Here is a 13,965-nt window from a genome sequence, read left to right as displayed (position 1 = left end):
GCACGGGTTCTGGTGTGGTACGCGCATTTGTTTTTAAAATATAAAGAAAATGAAATAAGACAAAATTGTTGAATCAAAAGTGTTTATTATTCTTAAATAGATAGTAAATCGGTGGTTATAATTTTATTCAAATGTAAAAATATTTGAATTAACAATAAATTTTTTTCGTCTATAAAAATAATAAATATTATTTTTGTTTTGATATTATTTATAAAAATATTTGAATCAATAGTAAATTTAGTCCCGTTTATAAAAAAACTTTGTTTAAAAATATTTGAATCAACAATAAATTTTTTTATGTATATGAAAATATTTGAATCAATAATAAAATTTTAAATATTGATATTTTAGTGTTTTAAAGAGTAAAATAATGGATTTATATTTTTTTATTTCTCATGACTATGTTTGCACCAATTTATAGTTGCATTTTATTTTTTTCGTGAGAATAATACTTAGTAGAATCGGTTTATTTTCTATTCAACACAAAAGCTAAAACAAAGAAAATGATGAACTGAAATATTTTCTCTTTCATTAATTAGATATTTATTAGTTTTTTCTCTGGTTATACATACTTAGTGATGACAGTTTAAAAATTCAATTGAATACTTATAGCTTACTTACAAATGTTAAATAATAGATAAATAAATAAAAATACAACTATTAAAACTTTTTTATATACAATGACTCTTGTTGAAGAGTAACATCACTGAACTATATGTGCACTTTAAAAATGTAATTAATATGTTAAGCTTCTTATAAGGAACTTTCACAGAAAATGCATAGCATGTTAAGCTTGTTGTGCTTCAAGACTTGTCATAACTATCAAAGTTTCAGATGGCTACATTCAAATTGCAGACACAAACATTTTTTTAAACACCTGGTAGCATAACCCATAAGGTGAAACTTTAAAAAGATTTGAGTATTATTGAAGGAAAGATTGAAATCTTATATATCTAATAATCTAAGCCTTCTATTAACCCTTCTAGTATCATATATATCAGTAAAAATATGAGATGAAGACTTTTACTAAACATAAACATACAATTTGCAATTACACATCAAGCCAGCCGTCATTTCTTCAAACTCCAATCACACATCAAATTGCTTTTTGGAGTTTGGTAACAAAACCTGAAACCTCTATCCTAGTCAGAAAATAAATTTGCTTTACACACTTAAACTGTGAAAAAGCATACAAATGCCAAACTCATTAGCAGAGCCGGTATCCCGTTATTCACAGATGTAAAAAGCCAATACTCGACCTAAAAAGAAATGTTATTCGAAAGTGTTAGTGTTATAGCATATGCTTTAAGGGTTAAAAGCTTATTATGAAACCAGTTATAACAGGTGCAAGTAACCTGCGCAGGTTAGATCGTTGCGTCTCGTAACTGAATTCATCTTTGTTAGTAAATGCGGTGGTTGACCTTCGGATATAACCAACAACTGTATAATAAAAACATAGTTTACATAGAAAAGTCAAAACTACAATCCTTATTAGAAACAACTTTATATCATAGCCATTTCAACGTCTGATTCTTCATCCATTTCTACCATATCAATTCCAAGAACTGATGCATCTTGGTGCATTTCACCTTTGTCAAGATGTTGTGAATAATGAACCAAAAGATTTGTATCTAAAAGGCGAGTTTAAAACAAATAAGTGATAGAAATTATATTTTAACAAACTTAAAAGATCAAACAAATGTTCATCTGCATATGCATCTCCAAATATATCAGACCAAAAATTAAGCATTATTTTCATATTATATTTGTAGCAAGAGTACACAAATATCATGTCATGGACATCAGCTACTATGTCAAGCATCATTTAACGGCAGAACAATCCTAACGTGAAAGAACACAAAATTTCCATGGCTCATATCATTCATCAAAATATTTCACTACAACGAACATAAGACGTCAAGTTTTTTAGTATACATATGTTATTATGCAGTCCATGGTACCATTAAACACCTGCAAAAACAATAAACCATAAAGAACTACAAAAACAAATTTTTTGTATCAATATGGTTTTACTTACTATTCAATGTATACGAAACAACACAGCACAATGGTATGACGTATGCATGGGTACTCATTAATAGAAATTGTTTCATGAGCTACACACAAATTAATGGCTGCAAGTGAAAAAATGGTTAGAACATATTATAGACACATACAAATTCATGGTTGACACTATCATGAATAATATTAACATCCAAAATTGAGGTAACAAATGCATCCATGAGGAAGTTTTTTTTCCAATTTCAATGTTCACAAGAAGTGCCAAAACCCAAAGAGAGGGGAACATGAGGAAGGACTAAAGGCTTTATTTGATGAAAATTGAATACAACATTGCAGAAAGCATTCGACAACAAACCTTAAGAATAGCCGCAATATCTCACAATGTAATTTTGAAGTCGAATTAGCATAAAGTCTAATATTTGTTTCAATATCAATATTATTAGCATAAATATAGCATAACAAAGCATCAATTATCTAGCGGAAATCAGTATACCATCTTTTTATCTTGTCGTGTTGACGCCGAAGTTTGGAAATTCATCATGGAATGGGTAGAAGTAAACTTGTATCCTGCCATTCTTTCCATTTCGGAGCACTTTTTACGGTTTCATTCGGTAGTATGTAGGCGGGATAGAAATAATCTTTGTAGTATTATTATTTGGTTGTCGGTTGTTCGAGCTATTTGGTTAGTAAGAAACGATATAGTGTTTAACGGAGGGGGGAAGGGCAGCCGAGAGATCTTTTTCATGGCAAAATCGTTGGCCTGGGATTGGTTTTATGCCGCTTTTTCGGGTGAGCTTCAATTATCTGTAACATCTTGGATGGCTAATCCCTTACAGGTTCTGTTGTAATTCGTTTTTCTTTTGTAAACGAATTGAGTACTCCTAGTACTCGTGTTAAATATAATTCCGTCGCTTATAAAAAAAAAGTATACCAGCATCTGATACAAGACATCTCTAGTAGCAGCAAAATGAACCCATGACAACCAATATAATAAAACTTCATAAATAAAACAAATCCAACCTTTGAGTTCAAAGTACTATAATTTACCTCCAATATTCATTTGAAAGTACAGAAGAAAACTCCTCTTCTGATTGTGTTAATGGTATTCTCCATCCAAAACACTCATGTAAGGTTGTCTTAATAGCAGAATTAATCGGCATTCTGATCCTTAATTGAGCTACCAACGTGAAAATACCACCCCCTTTCTGATAATCATGTTAGAAAGCATATGATTAACCAATCAAACCATCACATATCAATAGCATAAGAAAAAACATAGACAATATCAAACCATTCCCAGTTTTTTTCATTAAAAAACCCCTTTTGTCATCAGACAATACACCTAACAGAGATAAAAAACACCAAATGGTTTCTCAATGCCTTTTAGCATAGTAAAAAACAGGACAAGGGAACTTGAGTTACTTTTTAGAAATATATTGAGCCTCTTTGTCAACATAGTTTATTTTCTTTGAGAAATACTTGAATATGACCTCAAAAAAGTAACAATTGTTAATTCTAATGAGAGAAAACAACTTTGTAAATCTAGCGGTTTTCGTGGCTGTTGCATGGTCCCGCAGCAATAGACGATCTGTTTTCATTTCGAAATGTCTATGAATTGTCTCAAAAGCCTGTAGGAAAACCACCTTTTCTAGGATCACTTACTGCCACAAGCTTTCCAATACCTTTGGCATATTGTCCCACCGACAAGTCCCTGTAGGACATGGCCCTTTCGTCTAAGGGATGCTCTGATATTATCAGAAAGTTCAAAGTGGTCGCCATTCACAGTTGTCCAATTCTCGTAATCAACCACATTAGGTATCAGCTGCACAAATTAGCCATGTGAGAAGTGACTTTTCCGAAACATGTCATACACAAATTTTAGATTATATACCTGATGATAGACCCTTGGAGCTGTTACAGAAGAAAACAGATCCATTCCTTTGACAAAATGATTTAAAAGAACCTCTGAAGTTGCAGCAATGATCCTAATTCCCCCACTTGCACCTACTACTGCTTTCACTTTCCCATCCTGTAATACAAAATCTAAATACTTCAAAACAATGACCATAGAATTTCATAACCAATTATTTTTAAATGTGAAGAACCTTGAGGGCAATAATTGGCGTCATAGATGATAATGGTCGCTTCCCCGGCGCGATGAAATTGGCAGGAGTTGGTGGTGGAACATCTTTGGAAGCATTCATAGGCATGTTCAGCAGAAAGTCCCGAAGGAAGTTCATATTGTGCTAGAATGTTCAGCAGCTGTAGTAACAGAAAAATTGTATTGGCGAAGCCCTTTTTCATCGACAAAAATGACACAACAAATAGACTTACCAGCATCAACAAAGGAGGTCCACCAGAAGGAGGAGGCATGCCAAGGATCTTTAATCCAAGAAAATCTATAGATATAGGTTCCTTTTGTTTAACAGTGTAAGTTTTGAGATCTGCAACAAACAAAACAAAAAGTATTATTAGTACAAAAGCAATCATTCAGATGCTGCAATTGTTGTTGTGATGCATTTGCAGAGACATTTAAGGCCGCTTTATTTCGACCGAATTGCAATTGCCGACCGAGAATTGCTCAGTTGTCATAGATAAAAGCAAAGAGAAAAGCAATTGCCTCTACAACACCGTTATTTAAATTACAAGCAGAATCCACTGAAATGTTCATATTAGATATAAGCTTTTCCAATTCTTCAGAATCCAGATTATCCTGAAACAACATTTTTTGAAATGATTCTCATTTAAACACAGTAAGTTCATATAGTTATGCTTTACCTTGCAAGTTGTAGCAATGCTATTACCTTGCTGCAGCCATGAAACCGAGTGATATCATCATTTCCCATCCATTCGGCGATACCTCCTGCAGTATAGCATCGGTAACATTTATGGCTAAGTCTCCCACAAACCATTTGAATTAAAAGGAATATTCCATCGAGTCATAATCTTCAATGGAAATCGATCCTAAGAAGACTTCCATAGCAGCCCCTGTTTTTGGAGATATACCACCAACAATTCCTGTAGATTGAATTTTGTTTTTTAGAATATAGATATAGAAAATTCAGCAGCAGTAACAATGATAGAAAAACATATAAAATCCAACAGTGGTACACATAATGTGAAAGTTCATAGAATGCAGATGATTAAATCCAGTTATGCTCAATCTTCTTCCCGTGTGCATAATCTAACCGAAAAATTAAACAAAAATCATTGCCAAAAATCTCCTTCAACTCTTATTTTGCACGATGCTTAACTCAGATCAAAAAAATCTACACATGAGACACACAAAATCCATTCAAAACCAAAGATTCACAGGGAGAAGAAAAGAGATTGGAAACTAATGCATAAAGAAAAAAAATTAACTTACTGAAAAAAAAAATTTCGTTCTCGTCGGCTCTTCCATCAGCAACAGCAATAACTCCTCCATTATAGTTGCTCACAAAAAATCATCTTCCCCACCTTTCTCAACCTTCATAAACACCAAAAAATGAAGAGTTTTCTAACGTAATTACAGGGTTAAGTTCTGAAGAATGAGAAGAAGAGAACACTACCCTTTTCCTTCTCTTAGCAACTTCATTAATAGCAGATATTTGGTTGAGAGTGAGAATGAGAAATCACCATAACTCAGTGGTAAAACTCGATCCAGTCTATATCCTGAAAAACAAACCACAAAATCATCAAATAAACCACTAAAACCCTAACTACAAATTCAAAACCCTAACTTTCAAACCCATTCGCACAGTATGAAACACTAAAAAAATCTCAATCGAACTGATTCGCGTTAATCGATTCAAACACCATTATTATTTCGGATAACAAAAGAGGAAGATGGGAGAAGAAGAGAAAAAGGAAGATGGAGATGGAAGCAAGAAAGAAAAAAGGAGAGAGAGACAGAGAGAGATCGAGAAAAAGAGAGAGAGAGTGTTTTGAAAGCCAAAGTTACTTTAGAAGGACCCAATAGGAAGATGAAAAGCAAAATAGAGCATTTTCATTTGACCAAATCAATAATGTGTCATAAAAAGTAATTGTTGGACATCAAATAACCTTGAAATCAATAGGTGTCAAATTTAGAGCAAAGGGCAGAATTGGATTTTCCAGGTACTTGTATTTTCTTATTTTATAGATAATACTAAAATTCTAATAAGAGTCAGTAATAATATTTAATAAAAACCCTTATGATAAGATAAATGGATTGACTGGTTTTGGGCCCAGAATATCTGCTAATTACACCCCAATAAAAATAGTTTTATAAGAGCGTGGGTTTAACAATAGATATGTTAAACCCCATAACTCTTAATTTTAATACCCTTGATAAATTATTAGACGAGAATTGATTGGGCAAATTTTGGGGTATGACAACATCAAATGAAGAATTAGTTCATTTCACTTTACTTGCAGGTGTCGAACCAATCAACTATATTGAAGCTCTAAAGAATAAACAATGTAAGCTAGCTATGGTAAAAAAGTTACAAGCAATTGAAAGAAACAACGCGTGGGAGTTAGTCGAATTTCTAATACACACAAAATCTATTGAAGTGAAGTATGTGTTCAAGTTGAGCCACAATGCTAGTGGGTCGATAATAAGACTTAAGGAAAGAATAAACAATGTAAGCTAGCTATGGTAAAAAAGTTACAAGCAATTGAAAGAAACAACGCGTGGGAGTTAGTCGAATTTCTAATACACACAAAATCTATTGAAGTGAAGTATGTGTTCAAGTTGAGCCACAATGCTAGTGGGTCGATATAAGACTTAAGGAAAGATTAGTAGCTCGAGGATTTCTTCAGATAGCAGAACTCGAATACTATGAATTATATGCACCAGTCGGAAGATTGGAGACTGGTAGATTGGTGGTAGCCTTGGCATGAATGCAAGGTTGGTCGACATTTAACTTAGAAGTGAAATCAACATTTTTGAATGATCCTTTAGATGAAGAGGTATATGTCACCCAACCTACTGAGTTTGTGATACATGAGGAAGCAAGGAAAGTGTACAAGTTTCACAAAGAGCTATATGGCCTCAAGCAGGAACCTAGGACATGGAACAAGAAAATTGACTCATATTTAGTCGAATACGGATTTGTCAAATGTAACTCTGAGTACGTTGTCTATGTTCAGGTTGTGGCACAATATATAACCATCATGTATTTATATTGTGGATGATTTTATGGAATTGAATGGTATTGTGCTGGCTAAGGGCTTAAGGATTGGAATCCATCGTTACTAGAGATTTAATTAAAACACTTTTTAATACTATTAGCACTATATGAGTACATGTTACTGTTTTGCATTGAAAGGTATGAGGGGCCTCTTGGAAAACCCTTTGGGCCATATCGGGCTGCAATGGCTTTAAGGGCAGGAGGGGCATTTGGTGCAGCAGCAGACACATTAATTTGAGAAGATGGTGTCGGAGACCCATGAACCCGTGAAGAAGACCCCTTACCAACAAAAGAAGTCTCTCCAATAGCATGTCACCGGGGTCTAGCTTTCTCCATGCGAATGAAAGCAAGTTGGGACACTCTACCATGTCTCAGTCTGTCTTAGTTGTTAGACCATTTCTCTACAATCAAACAAGCACAACGGAGAGATTCCATAACACGAAATAGATACAAGATGCCAAATTAAAATGAGATAACATGTGAATCTAGATTTCGATCTCTATATTAAGGTTTCGGATTGTACAATTTGGACTACATGCATCCCATAATTAGAGGACAGGGAACAAAATAGATAAACCCTATAAGCTATAATGCTCAAAAAAACACAATGCAAGGAAGTTCGGGACAATCACAACAAAGATTTCTATTGCATTTAAGTCTAAACTATCTGACTTATAGTCTATTTAAGTAATGCATACATGTGAAATCAATAAAGAAAAGAGATTGAGCAAATTACAAAGCAATGGAGAGAAGCTTCAAATAAGTTCAATGGAGTGGAGTAGAGATGTGATAAGTTTCAATGCGATGGATAGAAGTTGTGAGAAGACTTAAAAATGAGGAGAGATTGATTCGTAATCGCTTTTAATACCATCTCTCCGTATTCTCTACTTTTACTCTTTTGTAGAAATGGAAATGTGAAGGGAAAGGGAAAGACGCAAATTACATAAATAGAAGCGTTTGAATTCTAAAGTTCGGATTTAGTCTAGAGATTGAAATTCAGACTAGTTTAAAAATTATGGTTCCTAATTCCAATATGGATGTGATCTTTTAGGCGCGTCCCAATTTCAATCTCCAGAATTTTGTAAGATCTTACTTTGAGAGTAATTTCCAATCTCAATAGATAATTTTCATTTGAAGTGCGTCCGAATTTTAAATATATTAGTCGAATTTCTAATACACACAAAATCTATTGAAGTGAAGTATGTGTTCAAGTTGAGCCATAATGCTGGTGGGTCGATAATAAGACTTAAGGAAAGATTAGTAGCTCGAGGATTTCTTCAGATAGCAGAACTTGAATACTATGAATTATATGCACCCGTCGGAAGATTGGAGACTGTTAGATTGGTGGTAGCCTTGGCAGGTATGCAAGGTTGGTCGACATTTAACTTAGAAGTGAAATCAACATTTTTGAATGATCCTTTAGATGAAGAGGTATATGTCACCCAACCTACTGAGTTTGTGATACATGAGGAAGCAAGGAAAGTGTACAAGTTTCACAAAGAGCTATATGGCCTCAAGCAGGAACTTAGGACATGGAACAAGAAAATTGACTCATATTTAGTCGAATACGAATTTGTCAAATGCAAGTCTGAGTACGTTGTCTATGTTCAGGTTGTGGCACAATATATAACCATCATGTATTTATATGTCGATGACTTATTGGTAACTGAAAATAGTATGGAGAATTTGTCGAAGTTCAAAGAGTTGATGCTGAGAAAATTTGAAATGTCGGATTTGGGAAAATGGTTTTATTTTCTAGGCATGGAACTTCAAATGTTGAAGCTAGGTATGGTGTTACATCAAAAAAAGTATTTTAAATAAATACTCAAGAGATTCAAAATGAATGATTTGAATCCTACATCCTTACCTGTCAAACAAAATTTGAAGCTCGAGAAGCATTAAGAGGAAGACAAGGTTGATGTCACTTTGTTCAAACAAATTGTCGAATCTCTAAGGTATAATGTGCAACCGTCGTCATGATATAGGTTTCTTAGTTGAATTATTAAGCAGATACATGAGTGAACCAAGGGTGTCACACATGAAGGCTGCAAGAAGAATCCTAAGATACTTAAAAGGATCGATAAACTGTAGAATTATGTTTCTATATTGAAATTCTGGACTCAGACACGTGATGTCTAACAGGATGTCACGACATTACTATCTGAACGTTTTTAAACAAAAGAACAAAGAGTAAATAGAAAAACAACACAGGAAAGTTGTTAACCCAGTTCGGTGCAAACACACCTACATCTGGGGGCTACCAAGCCAGGGAGGAAGTCCACTATAAGTAATATCAATTAAAGGTAATACAAATCAAGATTACGCCTTTCACTTAATATCTACCCAATGCAACTTCAATCTAAACAACTTAGACCAGAGATCCTACTCACTCCCCCTCAATCACAGCAGTGATGAAAACTAACCAACGAATAACAAAAGAAGACACTCTTCAAGGACACAACTTGATCTTGCTTAAAAGCTTTGATCAAGTACAATAGTACTCTTGCTTAAAAGCTTTGAGTACTTCTTACAACTCAAAACAAAACGCCTAGACCAAGACAATCATCATGATGATTGTTTGGCTTACAAGAAAGCTACAACGAAAGACTTAAAAACAAAGAACTCTAAAAGTTTCTCAAACAAAAACCCTAACGTCAACAGCAGCACCTGCGTGGAATAAATAGCCTTCATACAATACAGCAGCTGGGCCTTGGATCCACAAAATAGTTTTAACCCTAATAATACTAATCTCCATAAATCAAGGAACTAATAATAATAATCATCCAAGACGTCCTTGAAACAGATCAGAATCCATCATTACCAAATAAAGCGCATAGGATCTTATCAGATCACATAACCATAAATAGTAATAGAAAAGAACGAACAGCTGCGAATGTCATGACATCGGCCTTGACATCAGGTAAAGGCCTGCATAAGGAAAGACTTCACAACAGCAGAATGCATGACATGACACCAGTTTTGACAAGATAGAACCACAACTAGTTTTACCAAAAATTCCAGCCAATCAACAACATCTACAAACTCCCCCTTTGGCAAATTTTTGGCTAAAACATTAATAGATGTAAACAGATATCAGAGCATACACAGCAGCCAACAACAGAAAAATAAATTCTGACAGCAACTTGATTAATCACCAGAAAACCAGAAAACATCTACTTAATCAACTGTTATAGAAACCACTTGTCATTGTCAGGGAGAACCAGAGAAAACCCAAAATAAAGAAAACCACAAAACAACCATGTCCAAAAAAAAAACCAAAAGATCACCAAAATAACAGAACAACCATTACAACAAAACAACCACTACCACTACATTACCACTACCAACACTACCACTACCAATTACTCCCCCTTTTTAGCCACAAAAGGAGCCAAAACATATTCAGCTCAGCAGAGCTAATCATCAGACCCATCACTGTCTTCATCACTAGAGCCACCAGGATTGTCATCACTTGAGCTACTAGTCCATTCAGCAGCATCACTACTCCCACTCTCAGCACCCTCAGCCTCTTCCTCAGCTTCTTCCTCAGCCTCTTTGTCTTCATCCATATTGTCACCACCCTTTTCACCAGCAAGATCATCATCTGTAGACTGCTCAAGACTGTGGATGAGATTTTCAAGTTTCAGCTTCCTGTTGTCCAACTCTTGACAAGTCTCTTTTAGCTCAGCAATAAGAAGAGCTTTGTTCACAGATTTGCTGGGTTGTGATGTCCCAGCAGATGTCTTGTCATCAGACCTCTGCAGCAGCTTGTAGTGAAAAGACAAAGCACTCTCCCTCTTACATACAGAATCTTTACTTTTCAGAATTCCAGGGTGTTGCTTGAGGATTATTCCACATATCAGAGATGGGAAAGCAATGGGAAGCTTGGTAGCAGAGGTACCAACATGCCTCATAGTTTGATCAAATATGTAGGTCCCATAGTCAAATTTTGTCTTGGTTCCCACAGCATATATGAATCTTCCTAGGCCAACAGCAATGGTGGAAGTGTGATTGGTAGGCACCCAGTTAGCAGCACCAATTTTGTGCAGCAATGCATACCTGACATTAAGAGAACTAGCAGACAGTTTGCTCTTTATGGGCCACTTCTTAACCTTACCACCAGTGATTACCTTGCAAACCTCATTATCAGTCACTTCAAGCTCAGGTTGAGCCTCAGCATCTCTACCTAGATATAGGTTGATAACAGCAGGGGAAAAATCTATACACTTTCTTCTAACATACACCTTATGAAAATCATCAGTTGTTCCATCACCACAATCTTGAGACAAATTCACAATAAATTCCTTCACCAGCATTTCATAACACTTTGAAAAATGAGTAACAGTTTTAATCAAACCTGCAGTCTTGATGAGCTTCATGACCTCTTGACATTCCAGAGCATCATTTGCTAATTCTCTTTCCAGAGCCAGCCTTCTTTGATAGACAAACTTCCACTGGATAGCATTTGAAGCATAGTGCAAGTAAATGTTATCCAAAGGAACATCACGAACCTTTGTGGAGGACTTTGTGACAGCAATCTTCTTCTTGGATGGGATGTCAGGGACATCACTTAAGACATCATCTTCTGGGACAGAAACACTTCTTTCCTTCCTCTTCTTCACAGTAGCCTTGCTCCCTGTGGTTGAAGGTTCAGCAAGGACCTTCTTGACCTTCTTTATAGTGACCTTCTTTTGAGGAGTAACCTGAGGTTTGGAGAAATCTTGATCACAAGCCTGTTTGCCCTTACGAGTCTTGACTCTATGAGAGATGCTAGAGATGAGTTCATCATCAGCAATGTCAATAGAATCATCCAGATCATCCAGATTCACAACATCATGCACAGTAGGACCTTCATTAGGGGTTTCTTTAGAAGCAGCAACAGGAACCTCTTCAGCTTTCTCAGGCTCAAGAACTTCAGCATCTTTAGTACCAGATGTTTCAACATTAATAGCTTCAGATGTCTCAACTTCTTTGGCACCTGGGTTCTTCTCATCAGTGTTATCAACCGATGTCTCAACATCACCCTGATCTTTGCTAGCATCATCTTGACCATCTTGATCATCTTTGCTGTTCTCAGAGGCAGACATCTGGGCTAGAGGAACAGATATCCCATCAACCTTGTGCCCTTCATTCAAGATTCTTGTGACAATACCTGCGATCGCATTGTGAACATAAGCAGAACCCTCTCTACCTTGAACAGAAAAGGTTTCAGGAACAGATCCCCCAGTTGATTTTCTTGCATGCATCTTTCTTGGTGGATTACGAACAGTATCGGTAGCAGGAACAGAGTTCAATGGCACAACATCCAGCACAACATCTTGATCACTCACAACATTTGGTGCCCTAGAACCTGATGCTGTTTCAGAGGTAGGAGAAGATTTCTTTGAGGGAGAACTCTGAGACATGGTGAGAGAAAGTGGAAAGCTGGGTAAGGGATTGTGAATGCAGCAACACAGAGAGATAGCGTGAGTGTGGAGGAGAGGTTTTGGAGGAATGGAAACCGTTTGGGTAACTTGTAAAAGGGGGGGAAAATACACTTTAATGTGTAATGATATCAAAGATTTGGAGAGAGAAATATTGCTGGCCCCACACCCAATTAATTGCTATAATCCTTCACAAAGACAAATGCCTAGTTTGCTTCTTAGATTTTCAAATTGATTTGCATCCAAGGCTTTTGTGAAAATGTCAGCCAATTGAAGGTTTGTAGCAACATGTTCCAAGGCAATTATTTTATCTTCAACAAGATCTCTAATGTAGTGATGTCTAATATCAATGTGCTTGGTCCTGCTATGCTGAATGGGATTCTTTGAAATGTTAATGGCACTTAAGTTGTCACAATATAATGTCATGACATCTTGTGTGACATTGTATTCTGTTAACATTTGTTTCATCCAAACAAGCTGAGAGCAACTACTTCCTGCTGCAATGTATTCTGCCTCTGCAGTGGACAAGGACACACAATTTTGTTTCTTGCTGAACCATGAAATAAGATTATTACCCAAGAAGAAACATCCTCCTGAAGTACTTTTTCTGTCATCAGCACTTCCAGCCCAATCTGCATCACAATATCCAGTGAGAATAGGTTCACACCCATGAGAGTAGAGCATTCCATATTCACAAGTACCATTCACATATTTCAGGATCCTCTTGACTTGGTTGATATGGCTGATCTTAGGATCTGCTTGATACCTAGCACACACCCCAACAGCAAAAGCAATATCAGGTCTACTGGCTGTGAGATACAGCAGACTTCCTATCATGCTTCTATATAAACTTTGATCAACACTGGTTCCCTTTTCATCTTTGGACAACTTTAAGTGAGTAGGAGCTGGTGTTCTTTTGTGAGAAGCATTTTCCATTCCAAACTTTTTAACAATGTTTTTAGCATACTTACTCTGAGAGAGAAAGATTGAGTCTTCCATCTGTTTAACTTGCAGCCCAAGAAAATAAGTTAATTCTCCAACTAGACTCATTTCAAATTCTGATTGCATCTGATCAACAAAATGTCTAGTCATCTTGTCTGACATCCCCCCAAACACAATATCATCCACATAGATTTGAGCAATCAGGATCTTTCCTCCTTCATCTTTAACAAAGAGAGTTTTATCTATTCCTCCTTTCCTGTACCCATTACCAGTAAGAAACTCAGTTAGTCTCTCATACCAAGCTCTAGGGGCTTGTTTTAGGCCATAAAGAGCTTTTCTTAGTTTGTACACATAGTCAGGATGATTTGGATCAGCAAAACCTTTAGGTTGCTCCACATAAACTTCCTCACTCAGGTATCCAT

At 35.8% G+C, this 13,965-nt stretch overlaps 1 protein-coding gene and 1 pseudogene across 1 annotated transcript; both read right to left on the bottom strand.

Annotated features, from left to right (window-relative positions):
- Positions 1–368: 368 nt before the first annotated feature.
- LOC131627848 (glutathione hydrolase 1-like) lies at positions 369–5,987 on the bottom strand (annotated as a pseudogene).
- A 4,607-nt stretch (positions 5,988–10,594) lies between these two features.
- LOC131627847 (uncharacterized) lies at positions 10,595–12,424 on the bottom strand. The gene is made up of 2 exons (XM_058898710.1): positions 11,744–12,424; positions 10,595–11,482 (listed from the first exon to the last, which is right to left on the bottom strand). The coding sequence occupies exons 1-2, from the start codon at positions 12,422–12,424 to the stop codon at positions 10,595–10,597; spliced, it is 1,569 nt and encodes a 522-aa protein (XP_058754693.1).
- Between the last annotated feature and the right edge of the window lie 1,541 nt (positions 12,425–13,965).

This window comes from Vicia villosa, unplaced genomic scaffold, assembly GCF_029867415.1.
Source record: "Vicia villosa cultivar HV-30 ecotype Madison, WI unplaced genomic scaffold, Vvil1.0 ctg.000405F_1_1_2_unsc, whole genome shotgun sequence".
Taxonomy (NCBI): Eukaryota; Viridiplantae; Streptophyta; class Magnoliopsida; order Fabales; family Fabaceae; genus Vicia; species Vicia villosa.
Note: the sequence above shows the minus strand (reverse complement) of the source record. Positions and strands in the feature narration are given on the sequence as shown.